General features: G+C 41.1%; 1 protein-coding gene across 3 annotated transcripts in view; it reads right to left on the reverse strand.

Moving 5' to 3' along the window:
- Nucleotides 1-20,560, reverse strand: part of LOC129816476 (collagen alpha-1(XVIII) chain-like) — a 202,281-nt gene that overhangs the window by 86,277 nt on the left and 95,444 nt on the right. For all 3 annotated transcript variants that reach the window (XM_055871017.1, XM_055871014.1, XM_055871015.1), the window contains 5 exons: nucleotides 12,363-12,904; nucleotides 9,197-9,280; nucleotides 8,873-8,935; nucleotides 7,307-7,375; nucleotides 1,492-1,573 (listed from right to left, as the gene is read on the reverse strand). In XM_055871017.1, the coding sequence (XP_055726992.1) occupies nucleotides 1,492-1,573; nucleotides 7,307-7,375; nucleotides 8,873-8,935; nucleotides 9,197-9,280; nucleotides 12,363-12,904 (840 nt within the window). The remainder of the gene's footprint in view (nucleotides 1-1,491; nucleotides 1,574-7,306; nucleotides 7,376-8,872; nucleotides 8,936-9,196; nucleotides 9,281-12,362; nucleotides 12,905-20,560) is intronic.

A 20,560-nucleotide genomic window follows, 5' to 3' on the forward strand; every position in this document is an offset into this window, starting at 1 on the left:
TGTTGTCCATTAACATCTTAGACTTAACCAGAAAGACTCGCAGTTGAAATCGCTGCCAAAGGTGCTCCTACAATGTCTTGACTCAGGGGTGTGAATACTTATGTAAATTAGATATTTCTGTAATTCATTTTCAATAAATGTTCTAACATTTCTACAAATATTACACTTTGTCATTATGGGGTATTGTGTGTAGATGGGTGAGAAAAAACATTATTTAATAAATGTTTACTTCAGTCTGTAACAATAAAATGTGAAATAAGTCAAGTTGTATGAATGCTTTCTGAAGGTACTGTATGTCTCATATCAGAATTTTTCAAAAACGAATCTGTCCAGTTCACAGTTTGGGCAAGTTTGTAATATTTGTGATGGATATATATTTGCACTGAATTTAAATGGGTAATGCAATTTCTTGTATTTTTTTATTTACTGAGAGCCAGGGCCACACTCAGACCTAATTTACATATGAAGCATATGTGTTTAGTGAGTCCACCAGATCAGAGGTAGTAAGGATGACCAGGGTTGTTCTCTTGATACATGTGTGAATTGGACCATTGTCTGTCCTGCTAAGCATTCAAAATGTACTTTTGGTGTCAGGGAAAATGTATGGAGTAAAAAGTACATTATTTTCTTTAGAAATGTAGTGAATTGTCACACCCTGATCTGTTTCACCTGTCCTTGTGATTGTCTCCACCCCCTCCAGGTGTCGCTTATTTTCCCCAGTGTATTTATCCCTGTTTCCTGTCTCTCTGTGCCAGTTCGTCTTGTATGTTTGTCAACTCAACCAGTGTGTTTTTTCCCGTACTCCTTTTTCTCTACTCTTCACTAGTCCTCCAGGTTTTGACCCTTGCCTGTTTTCTGGACTCCATTCCCGCCTGCCTGCCCATTCTGCCTGCCCTGACCTCGAGCCTGCCTGCCCCTTGGTACCTACTGTACTCTGAACTGGTTTTGACCTTTTACCTGTACACAACCATTCTCTTGCCTACCCCTTTTTTGATTAATAAACATCTAAGACTCCAACCATCTGCCTCCTGTGTATCGCCGTGTGCCCTTATAGTGAGGTAAAAGTAGTAGTAGTAAGTAGTACTTTAAAGTATTTTTACTTAATTACTTTCACCACTGAAAATAACCAATAGTCTACCTAAATCATGAAAATAATGTGTCATCACATCATACATCTTACACGAATATTATTATAAAGTGCTACAAACACATCTACAATAGTCAACCAATGTGACTAGTGGTCTTGCAAACCCATACAACATTCTGTCTAGTCTAGACCAGGGTTCTCCAACTATGTTCCTGGAAAGCTACCGTCCTGTAAGTTTTCGCTCCAACCATAATCTAGTGCACCTGATTCCAACAATTAGCTTGTTGATAAGCTGTGTCAAGTTATTTACAACTGGGTTTGGTGCAAAAACCTACTGTAGCGTAGCTTTCCAGAGACACAGGGCTGGGGAGTCCTGATCTAGACTATGACCTTATTGAACTCACCAGTCTCTTTCTTGGGAGACACCTCTGGTTGTTGCCGGGTCACCGGGGGCTGCTGAATCGGGCGTGACGATGGAGGGGTAGTCTGGAGAAAGACGTTAAAACAGCATTGAAAAACCGAACATAAAAATATATCCAGCTGAGCTCCAAAGAGAAAAAAAACGTGCATATTGATCCCACATGAGTATTTGTAGATCTTTAACAAAGAAATCCATGTTATGTTTTTGTTAAGGGGTAATAATATGACCATAAAAATACATCCAGCACCAAGAACAACTCAAAGTTGGCTTCCCAACTGGCATATCGCTAAATGGGTATTTGTACAGTACTTCCCTAACAAAAAACAATGACTTGTAAAGAGATTAAGTTGATGTTTTAGGACATGTTTGTGGTAATCATACATTCTAAGTTTCAGAAGTTGTGGTACAAAGTTGTCACTCAAATACTCAAAGTTGGCTTGCTAACTTCCATAATATTGCCAAATAGCTAGCTTATTTGTAGTTCTCAAACATAGAAAACAACGACATTTAAGGAGTTTTGAGTTGCGGGGTCCGAAATGATTGACACCCTTGGTAAAGATGGGCAATAATGATTGTATAAAATAAACAATTCAAATTCTGAGCATATTGTATGCTTAAAAAATGGGAAACATATATTATTTTATAGTAATACAATTGCACAGAGAAAGATTTTGTAATGTTTTATTTTATTATTATTTTTTTTTTTTAAAGGTAGTGGTCAGAATTATTGACACCTTGAAAGATTCTTATAAATAAAGTAGTCAAAAGTTTAGTATTTCATCATATATTCCTAGCACACGATTAACTACATCAAGCGTGTGACTCTACAAACTTGCTGGATGCATTTGCAGTTTGTTTCGGTTGTGTTTCAGATTATTTTGTTCCCAATAGAAATTAATGGTAAATAATGTATTGTGTCATTTCGGAGTCACTTTTATTGTAAATAAGAATATCATATGTTTTAAACACTTCTGCATTAATGTGGATGCTACCAAGATTACGGATAATCCTGAACAAATCGTAAATAACGAGTGAGAAAGTTACAGAGGGTCAAAGATCATAACACCAAGACATGCTAACATCTCACCATTACCAATAACAGGAGAGATTAGCCTTGGGGGTATGATGTCAATCGTTTCAGACTCCACTGTATGAACTATATGTTTTGTGTTTTATTTTTGTTATGGCGTAATCATACGTGCTAATTGTTGGCAGACTAGCACAGTGCTAATGGTTGGCAGACTAGCACAGACTAGACGGTGTCCATTTTGTAATTTCCTCTCGGGTTAGTTTACCCTAAACAAATTAATACCGATGACCAAGCAAACACACTCTCTCTTCCCATCTGTGAGGTAGCCTCTACAGTGGTGTTGCAAAGAGCTGTGATGGTGGCGCCAAGTTTATGTGCGCCCATTATGAATATACAACAGTGAGTTGGTCCAGTGAGCGAGATGGTGGGTGTACGTTCTCCCACTGGGAGCGGATGGGATGGCGACAAGCAGCAGATATTTTGGTTGGGAGGAACATGTCTGGCAACAGGAATGTGACCCGTTTTGGGCTCCAGCTCTTAAGATAGTGGTCAGAGAATAAAGTGGAGGAGCTGGTGTGTGTGTGAGCGTGTGTCTGGGTGTAAGTGTCAGGGTGTGTGTGTCAGGGTGTGCGCCTGCGCGTCTGTGTGTGTGTGTGTTGGGGAGTAGAGACAAGGAAGGACTGCCAAAGATCTGTCATCACTGCTAGCGCTCTACAGATGGGACAATCTGCAGGGGGGAAGAGGGGAGGCCATTTCCAGACTCACCCTCCTCAGTGAGAGGACGATAACACCTAACACCCCCGTTTTCTAAGCTCATTCTTCACCAGGTGACACGCCTCATATTGTCACCTGTGGAATCTGAGAGGGGAGTACTGGGTGGGACAGATGAATGGATAGATGGATGGATAGATGCAATTTGAAATAAAAAGTATGGACATCTTCATAAAATGAAGCGGTTTCCTCTGTGGGCAAACATTCTTCCTTTTGTAGGGCCTGAAGTTGACTGTGTGAAGAATTTGACTCGTGACTGTTATATAACAGATCCAAGGGGATATATATAATAAAACAGACCTGCACGTATACTCCCATGCATTCATCCTTTCTGAGAGGTGGAAGTGAAGAGCGTGAGGACAGACGAGGCACTGGGTGGTGATGGATTTGAAAAACACAACTTAATTTAACCATAGACGGCACATGCCCAATTTTGCCTGATGCAGATTGAAACTTGTCTGCTATATGTTCTCTGAACAAAACTATTTAGGCCACAAAGCTGATGCAACAAGGTAAAGCTGGCACAAGGACCAGATTCACACACGCCTAATCCCGGACTCCACATGAGATTCGAGAGACAATTGTGTGAGAAATGTAATGAAATAAGAAGTCTGTTTACTTCACTGTCACGAGCTGAGTCTTAAAACAAATCTCACACAATATTAAATTATACGCACTTTCACCCAGACAATTGCGTAATGGGAGTTTGCAAGTTTTCTTAACTTTTTGTTAATATGGGGGCGCTGTTTTCACTTTGTAAAAATTCGTTCCCAAATTACACTGCCTCGTACTCAATTCTTGCTCGTACAATATGCATATTATTATTACTATTGGATAGAAAACACTCTCTAGTTTCTAAAACCGTTTGAATTATATCTGTGAGTAAAACAGAACTCAAGTTGCAGCTAACTTCCTGTCAGGAAGTGAGAAATCTGAAATCGGGCACTCAGTTTATTAATTTGCATGTATTCTATGAGTCGACATGCACTGCATACGATTTCCCCTAGATGTCAGTAAGTAGTGAGAATTGGAATGGGGTTGCTAGGCAGATCTGAGGCCAAATAAAGGGTCTTGGAACGTGGGGTGCACTCTTTTCAACATTCGTCATGGCGCAAGACAGACCTCAGGATGGCATTCTGAAAAGCTCTCGTTATAGGCCTTAGATATATCCGGCTCTGATTTTATTCGATATAGGTGTTAAAGACATCCTAATGTAGTTATTTTAAACCGTGTTATATCAGTTTATATCAGTATATTGCGCTTTTCGGAATTTTCTTTGTCCTGCGTAATGAAGAGTTGGACACGTCTGGGCCACATAGCTAATGTTTGCTGCTAATTCCTAAGCTGAAGACAACAATCTACAACCGAGCAACGATGATTCTGGACAAAGGACCACTTGCACAAGATTCTGATGGAAGCTCATCAAAAAGTAAGAACTATTTATGATGTTAATTCGTTGTTCTGTTAAAATGTTACACTACTATTCCGCCATTCATTTTGGTGCGGTCTCGCTTTAACGCACGCTGTATGTCGTAGTAACGTTAATTTAAAAAATCTAACACAGCGGTTGCATTAAGAACTAATGTATCTTTCATTTGCTGTCCAACCTGTATTTTTTAGTCAAGTTTATGATTAGTTATTGATTAGATTAGGTGCCTCTCCCAAGATTTCTCCCGACATTTTCTTTGCAGCTTGGCTACTATTCTCATTGTATAACCACGATTTGTGCCGCTAAATATGCAAATTTTCGAACAAACAATATATGTATTGTGTAATATGATGTTATAGGACTGTCATCTGAAGAAGTTTGAGAAGGTTAGTGAAAAATGTAATATCTTTTTCTGGTTTATTTGCTATCGCTAACGTGCATGAATCAATGCTACTGTATGGTTGGCTATTGTAGTAAGCTAATATAATGCTAAATTGTGTTTTCGCTGTAAAACACTTAAAAAATCTGAAATATTGGCTGGATTCACAAGATCTTTGTCTTTCATTTGCAGTACGCTGTGTATTTTTCATAAATGTTTTATGATGAGTATTTAGGTAATTCACGTTTCTCTCTGTAGTTATTCTAGTTGCTTTGGTGAGAGTTGTGATGGTGGCTGCAATGTAAAACTATGATTTATACCTGAAATATGCACATTTTTCAAACAAAACATATACTATACAATAAATATGTTATCAGACTGTCATCTGATGAAGTTGTTTCTTGGTTAGTGACTATTTATATCTTTATTTGGTAGAATTTGTGATAGCTACCTATGCAGGAAAAAAATGGTGGGAAAAAAAAGTTGTGTCTTTTGCTATGGTGGTTAGCTAATAGAAATACATATTGTGTCTTCCCTGTAAAACATTTAAAAAATCAGAAATGATGGCTGGATTCACAAGATGTGTATCTTTCATCTGGTGTCTTGGACTTGTGATTTCATGAACATTTTATTATATGATATCCCTGTGGCTTTAGGCTAGGCTATGCTAGTCAGCTTTTTTGATGGGGGGGATCCCGGATCTGGGTTTGTGACTCGTTGCTTGACGGTAGGTAACTCATCCTACCAAAAATGATTTAACTCTCAACACTTCTAAGTGTTTGAGTGGCAGCTTTAATAACATCTGCACTGTAGTAAACCTGCATGTCAACATCACATCCAGCACAGTTACAAGCCGTTTAATGGAGCAGAAACGATGTTGTCTTTTTTTTCTGCAGTGCGGATTTGAGTGAAATCCTGCCCTTAGTGCACTGTGTAACGATGACAACTCACAAGTCCTTCAATCACACACAAATCCACCGTCAGTCGCACAACAGAAAGTTTCCTCAGATATATCTGTCTGCATTTCCTTCTTTGCTTTCCCAAGCTTGAGCGGGAGTCAGACATGCTAAAACTCAGACAATCTGGTCAGACAGGCATTATAGGTTGCAATGAAACTACTTGATGGAAAGTCAAAGTCAACGGTATGTTAGGTAACAGCTGTTCCATACGATGCTAATAAACACGTCGGGTGGATGGAAAGCCGCCTGTGCACCTGGAGCCCTGTGGAACCTACAAGGTCTGGCAGGCCAAAGACAGGCCAACTTTCCCCGTCATCTCTTTCCGTTACCTCCCTATTCCTGTTCTCTCAACTTTTAAGTCTGATTGAGAAACCAGTCAAAAGAACAAAACAGGAACCTTGGCGATATCATCGCCCTGAGCTGGATCAGACACATCTGGCTGTCTACCTAGTCTTCCACTGTAATTGGACCCGACGTGCCCCGACAGTGCCATTGTATGGAGGCTCGAGGTTGTGCTGCAACATTTGCTTGTTGTAAAGGGTATTGTAATATCATAGCATGCATGGTCCACGTCTGTGTGTTTGTGTGGGGGGGGGGTGATGCTCGTGTTACTTTAGGACATTGTCCAGGTGATAATCCACAGCCAAACCGGCCATATACATTCACCACTACCCACCCCCTCCCCATACAGCTCCCTACAGTTTGAAATAGCCAGATAAGTTTCCATGTTGATCATATGTTAAAAGTACATGACTGTGGATGGTTGCATCTCAAAGGCCACCCTATTCCCAACATAAGGTAGTGCACTAAAGTAGTGAATAGGGTGCCATTTGAAAAGCGTGCCATACATAGTTTTACAGAGTTCCATACCTCCCTACTAAATAATGCATAGTCACTTTAATAACTCTACCTACATGTACATATTACCTCAATCACCTCGACTAACCAGTGCCTCCGCAATTGTGATTTTACTGCTGCTCATTAATTATTTGGTACTTTTAATTCTGACTTTTTTTTAAGGTATTTTCTTAAAACTGCATTATTGGTTAAGGGCTTGTAAGTGAGCATTTCACTGTTGTTTCGGTGCATGTAAAAAAAACTATTTGATTTGATTTGAGTCCGCCGCTCACGAGAATGGAGTGAAGTCCTGACACATCAAAAGGTGAATAATTCACATGCTTGTGGGTGAACGCCAACATATACAGATACAATGGATTTCAGGGCACGTACCGTAACTGTCGGTCTGTCGTCCTCAACCCACACATGTTTTTGTACCTCCGCGTCCCATTTTAAAGTACCCTATGGGGAGAGTAAGACAAAAGAAGGCACTACAACAACTGTGCTCAAAAATAGAAATGCAACATACAACAATTTCAAAGATTTTACTGCGTTATCAGGAAATCAGTCAATTGTAATTCATTAGGCCGTAATGTATGGATTTCACATGACTGGGAATACAGATACGCATCTGTTTGTCACAGATACCTTAAAAAAAAAGGAGGGACATGGATCAGAAAACCAGTCCGTATCTGGTGTTACCACCATTTGCCTCATGCAGCAGGACACATCTCCTTCGTATAGAGTTGATCAGGCTGTTGATTGTGGCCTGTGGAATGTTGTCCCACTCCTCTTCAATGGCTGTGCGATATTGCTGGATATTGGCGGGAACTGGAGCATCTAAAACATGCTCAATGGGTGACATGTCTGGTGAGTAAGCAGGCCATGGCAGAACTGGGCCATTTTCAGCTTGCAGGAATTGTGTACAGATCCTTGAGGAATGGGGCCGGGCATTATCTTTCTGAAACATTAGGTGATGGAAGCGGATTTTTTTATATATTTCATTTCACCTTTATTTAACCATGTAGGCAAGTTGAGAACAAGTTCTCATTTACAACTGCGACCTGGCCAAGATGAAGCAAAGCAGTACGACAAAAACAACAACACAGAGTAAACGTACAGTCAACAACACAAAATAAAATAAAGAATTATGAATGGCACGATGAATGGATGAATGGCACGACAATGGGCCTCAGGATCTCGTCATGGTATCTCTGTACATTCAAATTGCCATCGATAAAATGCAATTGTGTTTGTTGTCCCTTGCAAATGCCTGCCCATACCATAACCCCACCGCCACCATGGGGCACTCTGTTTACAACGTTGACATCAGCAAACCGCTTGCCCACATGGCGCCATACACGTAGTCTGCGGTTGTGAGGCCGGTTGAAGGTACTGCCAAATTCTCTAAAAGGACGTTGGAGGCGGCTTACGGTAGAGAAATTAACATTACATTTTCTGGCAGCAGCTCTGGTGGACATTCCTGTAGTCAGCATGCCAATTGCACACTCCCTCAAAACTTGACACATCTGTGGCATTGTGTTGTGTGACAAAACTGCACATTTTAGAGTGGCCTTTTATTGTCCACAGCAAAAGGTGCACCTGTGTAATCAGCGTCTTGATATGCCACACCTGTCAGGTGGATGGATTACATAGGCAAAGGAGAAATGCTCACTAACAGGGATGTAAAGAAATGTGTGCACACAATTTGAGAGAAATATGCTTTTTGGGCATGTGGAACATTTCTGGGATCTTTTATTTCAGATCATGAAACCAACACTTTACAAGTTGCGTTTATATTTTTGTTCAGTGTAGTAAAAACCCATCATGTGGCGACATTACCAAACCTACAACCAGTACATAGGCACGCCTTGCTGCTCACACTCTCTGACCTTTGAAACGTCACGGATAACCTGGTTTTAACCTTAATTTTAACACAAAAATGTCAAACAATCATACCGGGCCTTTCTTCTTCACGTCCAGTTTCCCTTCCACATCGCCACTTCCGCCATCTCCTGAAGCCTGGGCGGGGAGAGACCAGGGGTGTATTCATTAGTGCAAACCCGTAGCAAAATGTTTTGCATTGAAAAACTAGTATTTCTTCAGGTAGGTCCCTTCCGATTTCAGCCCATTTGCTTCTGTTTGGTTCCTATTGTTCCCTCTAAGTTCCCAAGTTCCCTCTAAGTTTAAGCCTCCCCATATCCTGCTAAGGCAACAACTGTGTAAGCGCTACGCTGCCCCACCTATGTTAATGTATGGGTGGGCGGGTCAAGGGTCACTTACCACATCCGAGTCGTCCCCTTCCTCCTCACACTGTCTTTCAGCAGCCCGGGGGTTTCCAACAACCCTCAGCTCCCCAATCACCCCCTATGAAGGAAAACACACACAGGCAAGCGCATATACGCATGCAGACACACACACACACAGTTGTCAATACATGGCCTTTGATGTCTGGTGTCTGTATGTGTGTGGGGTGACGTAAAACAAGGCATGGTGCGGTGCTGCTGCACAGCTGGTCCTCTGCCTGTACACGTCTGCATTCTTCTCCCACCATTACGCCCACAAGCTACGGCCCTGCTCTAAACATAAACCAACGTAAATCAAAAATGTATCTTCCCTCTGAAGTCCTGTGTCTTCAAACACGTGTACATGATCCGTGTGGTGGATTTGTTGTGGAATTCCCCCCCCCCTCGTCGAAGAAGCTGAGGGGTTTCATTACAGTTGTCCCCAGTGTTGAGCAACGAAATGGACGCATGTGATATGACACTCTCCTCTTCCACGGTCCCAGTCCCATCAAACTCTCCACCACAGGAGCTTCTTTCAAAGTCTCGCATTAATCGCATCTTATCAAGTCAATCAAAAAGCCAAATCATGTGATTCGGGGGAATTTTCTTTTGACATGTTTTAAACGGGTAAAAGCTCTAGTTGTGAAGAGCTTCTCTTTGGACGAAGGCCCACGAATGTGTTTCACAAGCCTTCAATGTCCCTAAATAGCTAGCAAACGTATTTATTTCGTTGATTTTACGAGGACTTTTTTTCAGTAAGCTGAGTCTGTACACCCTATTTCGTTTTCCACTGTTACTTCCAGGCCTGGGAGCAGGCGCTATCTTACCCTATCCTAACCAAAGATAACAGGTTATATTACTCGGTTATTTATGTTTCTGTCGTCATTTGAGTATGTGTAAATGAACAATGTATAGGTATTTTTTTTTCTATATATTTTTTTAATATGTTAAAACTATCATGTCAATCTCACGGACTATCTATACATTTGACTTGAGCGGTTACATGTCTCTGGCCTATACCTCCTCAGTGCAGGCATAAGGGTTCAACACCCCTGCGTTGAGTCAACAGATAATGCAATGATAAGTGTCTGAACTCGGGCAATGCCTGGGGCCTATGTAAACAGCCATTGTTTGCCTCAGCTGTCTCTAAGAACTGTCTTTAAAAAGATGAAAACCTCCCTTCCACACAGCTTGGAGAGAAAAAAGAGACAATGCCCTGACATTTGGCCAAACCCTTTTGTCTAAATCCCCTCATTTGGTCTTGTCAAGATAGGACAGACCGACTGAGCTGTCTTGAACCCAAATTAGAGCTATTTGGGATCCTGCTTTGAGCATTCCGAGGCCCCTGAGGTGTCCTTTGCTTGAAGACATGCCCAGCAAAATGCCCAGCAAAATGAGTCAACAGTGGGTAGAACTACACACAATCACATATTTTAAAGGCCATGCCATGGACATAAAATGAACCCACGTCCGTCAATCTTTTTCTATGTCTATCTCAGGGTTAATATGCACAAAAAGACAACTCCCTCGAGTTTCCCGTTAATGCTTTATTGGAATAAAGATATCATTGCTTCCTCTGACCATGTTTTAAATCATCCAATTATCTTGGTTTAGTCAGACAGGGTTTACCATCTGTAAATGTATAGACAGCAAGTAAAGCAATGATTACAAACGCTGTCTGGGAACTAATGAATCATTGCAGAAATATGTAAGTTAGTCAAGCAATAAAAAATATTCAATATTGCGTTATTTGTCAAAAGGCTGGTCAAATGTCTTTCTCTTTCAGTATGTGTTCATACCTTTTCTCATTCTCACATCATATGATTGCATGGCTTACCATGTTGAGGACTCGCAACAGCATATATTTTTGAGAATAAGGTGTGCTTGTCCAGGGCTACAATAAAAATGAGTAATGTTGGGGTTACTCAAGGACTGGAGTTGGGAAACACTGGCTTAAGATACTGACTTGAATCGGGATCAATTTAAGTTCAATCTCAACTTTTGCTTTATCCTAGCAACATTGTCCCAGCGCAAGCCAAATATTCTGAAATAAACTGTACTCAATATCATTCATTAATTTCAAACAGGGTTCATTCTCAGAATGTTAGGTCTTAGTCTTTACAGATTTGAATATACAACTGGTAACACTTCAGTATAGGGATGACATTAAGCCACTGATTTGCAATATAAGTAGCATATTCATTGTTTCCTTATTCACACAGGTAGAATATAAAACACTGAATAAAGGTTTGATGAATAGCTTATAGCACACAAAGACCTAACTAGCTACTTATTTATACACTTTTAAACTGCATATTAGTGACCACTACGCCATTCATATGCTTAAAATATTACCCTACAATCTACGGAATGAGGAGATACAACAAATTCAGATGATGTCAGCAAAAACTAAACAAAGGGCACCGTCAATAGGCACCATCTTGGTTGTGCTCGGAACATAAGGCCAATTGTCCTGGTCACAGAAGCACCTGTCTACTTGTGCCCTCTGCTTACAGGGAGACCTGTCTCTGTGTGCTGGGTGCTGCAGAGTGACAGTATAAGGGTCAGCTGGAGCTAATTGATCCCCCACCATGAAGTCCACCAATTATACTTCTGTGTTTCCCAGGAGGAAACAGGGGATGGTCGGGTTCAGACCACTTTTATGTTTTGATTTAAAGCAGGCCAATTAAAGGCGATCAAATCATAAAGGGGTTGCCAAACACGACTGTTGCTGTTTCACGTGTCTGAATCAGCCTGACTAGGAGGGCAACACTGACTGGTCTGATATCCGATTCCACTTGCCCCTGACACCGATATATTTCTCAAGTCGGACATGTTATAAGGATAGTAGGGCTTGAGATAAGTGCACATACGTCAAAACTATGAATTCGTCTTGGACTGCATCGGACGTTCTGATTTATGATTTCTGCTCAAGTTTGAGCCAGAATTGCGGACGACAGATCCTACTCTCATGCTACTATTACGCCATAGGCTATTCAGGATAGGGCCCAAAGTACAATATAAGACCGGGTTTGGGGTAGAATTGCCTTTCAAGTCCTTCAATCCAGGAAATTACGAATGACACATTTTCACATTGACCAAGTTGAAACACAACAGACCCCCGACTCTGATATTAAAAAGTCCAGTCATAGCATGATACATACCAGGAACTTATCAGGATCGGCCCCTCCGGCTTGGCCCACGAACACCCCGGCTCCGGCCTCCAGCTCCATCTCATCCGGGGACCTCTCGAAGCGTACCACCTGGGGTTGGTCGTCGCAGTTGATGTAGAAGGTGACCTTGTCATCCAGCACGGAGATGGAGAAGCGGTTCCACTGGTCGGCCAGGCTGTGGACGGGGAAGGTGGCCGCCACGTACGACACCTGTGAGTCGGGCTCCGTGTAGTAGAAGATGACATTCTGCTTGCTCGCCTTGACCGGCGACAGCTTGACGCCCACATACATAATCTTCTGCGAGGCGTCTGTGACAGAAAAGATGACTCCGCCCTTGGTGGACTGGGGCTTCAGGTTGAAGAGGAGGGAGAAGTCCCGGTAGAAGGGGCTGGGAAGATGGGCACGTGCCAACTGGCCCGTGTTGGCGTCGGGGCCGAAGACGTAGCCGGGGCTGTTGTCGGGACCATAGATCTTGGTGATCTCGTCTGGGGGAGGGTCTCCAATCAGGTGCAGGAGGGAAACACCGTTCTCATCTACAGTAGAGAAACAGGAAGTTAGTACACAGCACACAGGAAACGCCGATGACGGGGTGGGCTGCATGGCGAGATTGGTTTAGCATGCTCTATTAGTGTGTTGGGGTTTGACACCGTGAGTTTTGGTCTGTGAGGTCAAAGCAGACCGCCAACACTTTCCTAGTACTGTTTTGTGAGTTTTTTGGGGAGGGAAACTGGCAGCAATGTTAATGAACCCAGTGTCCAGAGTCACTTGAAGATCTGCATTAACGTAATGATATTTCAATGATTCCTGGTCTAATATTTAAGAGAAATATGACCTGACATGGGAAACTTCCTTGGACTTGTAAATCATCTATCACAACTTCAAGATAAATTGTGCATTGCATATCAACGTGTCAATCAACTCCACACGATAATGGTAATTAGATATCAGGGAATTTACAAACAAACACATTATACGGCTGAAGTTAATTGCAACTGACACACAGCCAAACAAACCACTGTGCTGGAATACTTTGCGAAGCTACAGTAAACAATTACCTTTTTGCGCTTGACTTTTGAAAGCCAACCCTATATGTGAGCATTTCTCAAAGGACCTAATTCAAACAAGCCAACTCCTATTGCCTGCCTTCAAATAATGGAGTGGGTTATAAAAATTAATAGCGACTATGACATCCCCCAAAAAGCATGGGGAGAACACTTCTCCTGGGACCTACAAGAATCTAGATCGCTTCAACAGACGGAGTTATTTTAGCCCAAAGCCCCTTGTGAATGCATGCCGACATGGCGTTCTTCCCTCACTGACATTGGATAAGGGGAACTCCATGCTAGCCAGTCTCAGATTGTTTTAACATGGGGTCAGTTAAGGACAGGCAACACACGCAAAAATGTCATTTTTGCCGCTACTTATCAATTTTGACATTTTGGGGGTATTTTGTTACATTTAAAATAAAAATGTCAAAAAGTAGATGAAAATGTATATTTTTGTTAGTTTATCATACTAGCATTATCAACATGTCATGAATTGTAACCACTTTTAAATAGACATCCATCCGTAATTTCAAAGCTTCACTTCATTGAATCACATAATATAAAAATCCATAATGTTACAAACCGGAATATATGTAGAAACTGACTTTGAAGAGATGGTGATTGGGTCTAAATAGGTGTTTGGCATTTGGTAGTCTAATTTCAGTGTACTTTTACCAAAATTCAGACTCTTCCTGCATGCCAACACATTTTTCTCAGCCTCTCATAAGCATCTGCATTCATCACAATTTGTGTGGTTATCTTTTAACATATTCTTCAGACTTATACATAGAAAATTGTTGATATGTTGTCGGAAAAAAATCTAGATGACATTTTCTTCAAAAAGTATTTACAGATAAGATTAAATAAATATTTATCCACAATCTGCTGTGTGTAAGTCAAGAGTGTCTTAACAAAATGAAACCAAAAAATGTAGGCTGTTACATGCAAACACAGTATGTGCATATTTACTGAATTCATATATTTAAAAAAATATGCTATTAGGGTGTGGTGCTGCTTATTCCTATAACTTCCAGTGTTACATAACACTAATATGTGAGAAAAATATTTTTGTGAGCAAATGTTTAATTTTGTCCTTATAGGTTGTCCTTATAGGTTGGTAGCAACATGTGAAAATCGTTGCGGTAATCTGTTGCACCTCAAGACGACTACAAAGCCCACAATGCAATGCTCTCTCTACGGGCTGGCTGGACGTAGCTACAATAATAGTAAAGTCAATATCAGTAATATCTATTTAGCTGTAAAATCACCTAAACAAACTGCACTATCAATACAGGAGTCTACAATCTCACCATGTTCAACCAGCATATCGATGTGATTCGAGTCTGATATTCGAACGGCACTATGCAATGCACTGAAGAGGCAGACAAATAGGAGAAATGTGTTAGTCCCTCTGTTAAATTACAAATTCCTTGAGGTTGGAATATCGCAAAAGCATGATCAATGGCTCATTCGAGAGAAGACAACCTCCCATGTTATGACATCAGCCAGTATTGAAATTTGACATGTATGATAGACGTTTTCGCGATCTTAAAATCATATTCCTGTTAACTTCCAGTGCAGTGAGAGAGGCTTTATATTATTTAACTAGGCAAGTCAGTTAAGAACAAATTATTATTTTACAAAGACGGCCTACCCCGGCCAAACCCTCCCCTAATAATCCGGAAGACGCTGGGCCAATTGTGCGCCGCCCTATGGGACACCCGATCACGGCCGGTTGTGATACAGCCCGGGATCGAACCAGGGTCTGTAGTGATGCCTCTAGCACCAAGAAGCAGTTCCTTAGACCGCTGCACCACTCGGGAGTCTTAAATGCTATGTCATACCGGCCAAATGTATGTATGCTTGAACGGGAATAGCTCAGATACAGATGAAAACATGAAATGACACAGGTAATCGACAGAACATCGCTGAGAGATGCGCAAAAAAAACATAGCATTCAAAATGGGTGAATCATTACTTTAAGTGACCCCGTACTTCTTTTGATTTCAAACGACAGCATTTCAAATAGATCCATGGGGGATATGACTGACTGTATGCAATATTGCAAGGCACAAAGTGTACGACCAGTGTCCGTGGACCTTTTTTTCCGTTGTCTGTATACATTTGAAGTGACTGGGATCTTCTTCGATCGTTAACAAAGTTTGACACAGGTAAACAGAAAACGGGAATTCTGATTGAATAGACTTTGTAAGCTTTTTCTTACAAGTGCCTCCGACTTCTTTTTCCAAATGTGTTTCGAAATTTAAATCACTTCTCACGCAATCATGTTTTGGAAAATAAGTTCATCTAAAAAAGGGAGGATTGTCATCCTTGATTGTACCACAATTGAAATCAGAGTTAATTAACACTGTATGCTTCAGTTAGATCAGATGCACTATGTACTGAAAACACTTCCTAAGACCATTGAGATATCATCACCCAGATTCTTGTTCCAGGGGAATACTGTAGATGTACATGTAAACCAAATGCTTATGACACTCATCACAACACATAATTAGGATCACAAGATTATCACAAAGAAACACACAGTACCAGTCAAAAGTTTGGACACACCTACTCATTCAAGGGTTTTTCGTTATTTTTACTATTTTCTAAATTGTAGAATAATAGTGAAGACATCAAAAGGTACATGTCTTAAAGTAATGATGGACTGTTATTTTTCTTTGCTTATTTGAGCTGTTCTTGCCATAATATGGACTTGGTCTTTTACCAAATAGGGGTATCTTCTGTATACCACCCCTACCTTGTCACAACACAACTGATTGGCTCAAACGCACTAAGGAGGAAATAAATTCCCCAAATTGACTTTTAACAAGGCACACCTGATAATTGAAATGCATTCCAGGTAAATACCTCGTGAAGCTGGTTGAGATAATGCCAAAAGTGTGCAAAGCTGTCATCAAGGCAAACGGTGGCTACTTTGAAGAATCTCAAATATAAAATATATTTTGATTTGTTTAACACTTTTTGGGTTACTACATGATTCCATATGTGTAATTTCATAGTTGTGATGTCTTCACTATTATTATACAATGTAGAAAATAGTAAAATAAAGAAAAACCCTTGAATGAGTAGGTGCGTCCCAACTTTTGTCTGGTACTGTAAGTCTAAGGTTTTTCAGGCTGTAGTTTTGTAAGTAGAAGAAGATAATTATGCACTGCATACTCTGCATGAGAATAAATTCTGCATAAGAAATTAATTCCATTAAAAAAAGACAAAATATTGATACATTTCTCAAATTCCATCAATTCCTGAATTGAACCAAACTGAATCAGTGAATTAATTCATTTTATGGAATTTATTTAATGGAATTCCTGACTTCTACTCCAACACCTTTCAGCACACACACACCAGTTCCCCTTTAATTCGGTGACATCTGTTAAATGCCATCATGTCAGTGCAACAGGAAACCTACAGCTGTGTTCCCCAAATATCTATGCTCCCTCTTCCGTCACCCCGGGTGAATGTTATGGGATCAGTGCATAATAATGGGGGAAGTTTTGGAAATAAACAGAGAACACAAAGACGTGCGTGTCCTCTCGACCTCAAATCCGCATCTCGTGATTTGTAGGGAGAAAATGCACCTCTATCGCACGGCGATAAGCAAATAACCTTGCACAAATTGTCCTATTTCATCAAAATTCTAATTCAAAATATCAATCAATACATCTTTATAAATATTGAACATTATGGGAGAGAAAAATCTTATCGGTCAAGGATAAAGAAGACACTTCCAATGGGAAGTAATGCAAAACAAATGTTTTTTTTTCTACAAAATGTTTTTGGGATCATCTTTGAGCATCAGCTGATATGTTTTTTTTCCCTCCTTTACAAAACATTCTGAGAACCTTCAGATGACAGATAAACACGTTCTATGAGTCATTACACAAGGTTCAAAGTCCTCCTGGGGACCTATGAGAAGCGGAGACCATTAGGGCCTGCAGGTGGTTAGGTTGAAAGGTCAAATACATGAGGTAATCCACTTAACCCAATGCCAAAGCTACGGAAGAGCGCTCCAATGAACATAAATAAATAAGGTGTGGAGTACATGGTCTGAAATGACGGGGGCCCCTTCCTGTGTCTCGCTTATTGCCTTGGCAATGTATCAGTGCGAGAGAGATTAGAACGTCATGTGACAGAACTGAAGAAAAAGCCAAACAACTCTCAAGTGGGTCGTGTTCTGTTCTCCAACACAGCTAGACACTCATGTGCACATATCAACACTATAATGTTGGATTTAAAAGTTCAACATGCATAATACTGTATATGTGACTCGTTTCAGGAAACTAGGCGTATGTCACTACTTTACAGGAGAGCCATTTGAACATGAACTTTTTTGGGCAGAAATGCCTTCTCGAACATGCGAACTGTCATTTGCGTTAATACAAAACGTGTATGCCATCTGTAAATAGGAATACAGTTGTTAAATCATGAACCTAGTTGGTTTAGCAACTGAAAAAGAGCAGCCTTCCCGCTAGCCATGATTGGCTGAGATAAGGAGTGGGCTGGACATGCCGACAGATGAGTTCAGAACGGTCTGCCATGTAGCACACTTCTGTCTATTTGAGTTGGTCAGTATGTGTAGGTAATACTGTCTAACGCATTTAAAAATATATATATATATATATATATTGCGTGGTAGAACTGCATAAGTGTTGCTCTCCACTTTCTGTTGGATCGAATTTTGTAATCAGTGGAATTTGAGTATGATAGCTAAGGAGACGGAGAAAACACCTGTCTCCGGATTACATCTTCAAACTAAGGGCAACCGTGGCATCTATGACAGAGGGAGAAGCAGCCATCCATGTATAACGGGTAAGATAGTCTCGCTAGCAACATTTTCAGACATTACACGTTTCTAATTTTGTTAGAAAGTCGTTTTCATTTCAAATGAAAGTGTACTGTTAGCTAGCTATCTAACATTAGCTGGCTGGCTGGCTCGCTAGGTGTATATTATTCGTATCTCAGAGCCATTTGCTTTGCTAGTTATAGCCTAATGTTAGCTAGCTAACATTGAACCTGGTTGATTAGCTACCTGCAGATTCATGCAGGGTAGTAACGTCATGAGTTGGGATTATGGTTCATTGTTTAGCTACCTAAATGTCTTCACAAAATACTCCACTATGCAAGTAACCATTTCAATAGAATGTTCATGATGTCACTGTGACAACTGTTGATAGATGTAGCTGGTAAATTCATTATTCTGCGCTCTGGCACACTCAAACGAGAGAGCTCTGAAATCAGATTAGATAGCCAGAGCGCAGAATAACGGACAAGTCTACGAACGCTCAACACCCATTGAATATGGCCGGTGCCAGTAAATGGCAAAAAACGTAAATTGTTGCGAGCAGCACAGTTGCAGTCACCAATGTTCTGAATAACATAAAAACAACCCAACCAGCTCTGCTAGGGCAGAGGAAAATAGTCAGAGTGAGCTATTCTCTCATTTGTGTCTGGAAGTAGCTAGCAAGCTAGCCAACGTTAGCCAGTTAGATTGGGTGCTTGACTGCTGTTGTTAGGACAGAACGCTCGGATCAACCCTTAAAGAGATGGTTGGGGCTAAAGCTTAAGAGGGTGTAAACAATGCTGAATGGGTGTAGGCAAAGAGGAGCTCTCAGTAGGTGTACCAAAACATTCAAAGGCCATTTTCTCAAAAGTGAGGTTACACGTTTATCAACTTTCAAAGCGGAATTACTTTCCCATTGTTCCTCAACTGAAGTGTAGGACGTACCATTTTCTAGCTCTGAGTCACTACTTTTATCCAATGTAAAATACACCATTTCAAATGTTGCTACATAAGACCAAATCGAGCCGGTCTGTCACATATGACCTAACTAAGCAGACATATGACCCTAAACAGGACTAGGCATTTGTTGCTGCAAGTGAGGGCCCTACTCAAATCACCAGAGGGAGTTGTGGGTTCATGACTGTTGAACAGAAAACAATAAATCGTAATTCGCACTGCCCTACAAGATGTTAGTCAGGATAAAGTGAGAATGACAGCTCGAGGGGCCACAGATGGACGGGCAGGTCAACACAGGAACCCCCCTGTTGCCGGGGAGTGGGCCGGCAACTGGAGGGCTGTTGGCATCAAGGTCCTAGTCATAATTTCCTGCGCTTGTGCAAGGCACCACTTAACCCCTAAAAGTCTGCAGGGGTGTTGCACTTTGGCTGACACGTGGTGGTGTCCCAGGGTTATTGAGATAAAACAAATGACAAAGATCTGTGTCTTGTGACAATAGACAAACAGAGCCTTGTCCCTCAGTCTGAGATCATAACGTTCCATCTGGAGGGGAAAGTTTGCCTACTCTCCACCTTGTTAATGCCCTTACCTCATTCTCCTATGATACGGTCATCTGATCTTTCGATGTGCCTTGCCAATCCTACGGCACGAGTCCTCCTTTTCCTGGAACTGTGTGCTCCTACAGCATTCTGAGTTTTCCGAACACAAGCCCCCTCATTATGGAACAGTTCACCTATTATGCCGACCAGATCTAGTTTCACCCACAGGCATGGCCATAAACAATATCAAGGGAGACTCAGTTGATATCTTAGGCAGATATCTGGCAGTTCATGGCAATGTGTGCTGCTGAGTGACAAGCATCCACAGTGTGGTTCTTTCCATAGTCCCTAAAATGACCTATGTTGCTCAGCGTACTGACATAAGCTGGGAGATGTTGACGTGCCTATTAAACAACGTAGAATCAATCACTCGTCAACAACAACGGCAAAGCGTCTTGCAACACAACGAGAAACGGAAGCCAATTGAATTACCGGCTTTATAATGAATGATTGTAAGGGTTTCCCCCTCCAACGTAAAGTTAACTTCTAGTTCCTCCCAAACCCGGATCCGGGAGCACCCCCACCAGTAAAAAAGCTGACTAGCATAGCCTAGCATAGCGTCACAAGTAAATACTAGCATCTAAATATCCTTAAATCACAAGTCCAAGACACCAGATGAAAGATACACTTCTTGTGAATCTAGCCACCATTTCTGATTTTTAAAATGTTTTACAGGGAAGACACAATATCTATTAGCTAACCACGTTAGCAAAAGACACCATTTTTCTTACTCCACTATTTTTTCACTCCACCAGTAGCTATCACCAATTATACCAAATA

Source organism: Salvelinus fontinalis, chromosome 19, assembly GCF_029448725.1.
Source record: "Salvelinus fontinalis isolate EN_2023a chromosome 19, ASM2944872v1, whole genome shotgun sequence".
Lineage (NCBI taxonomy): Eukaryota > Metazoa > Chordata > Actinopteri > Salmoniformes > Salmonidae > Salvelinus > Salvelinus fontinalis.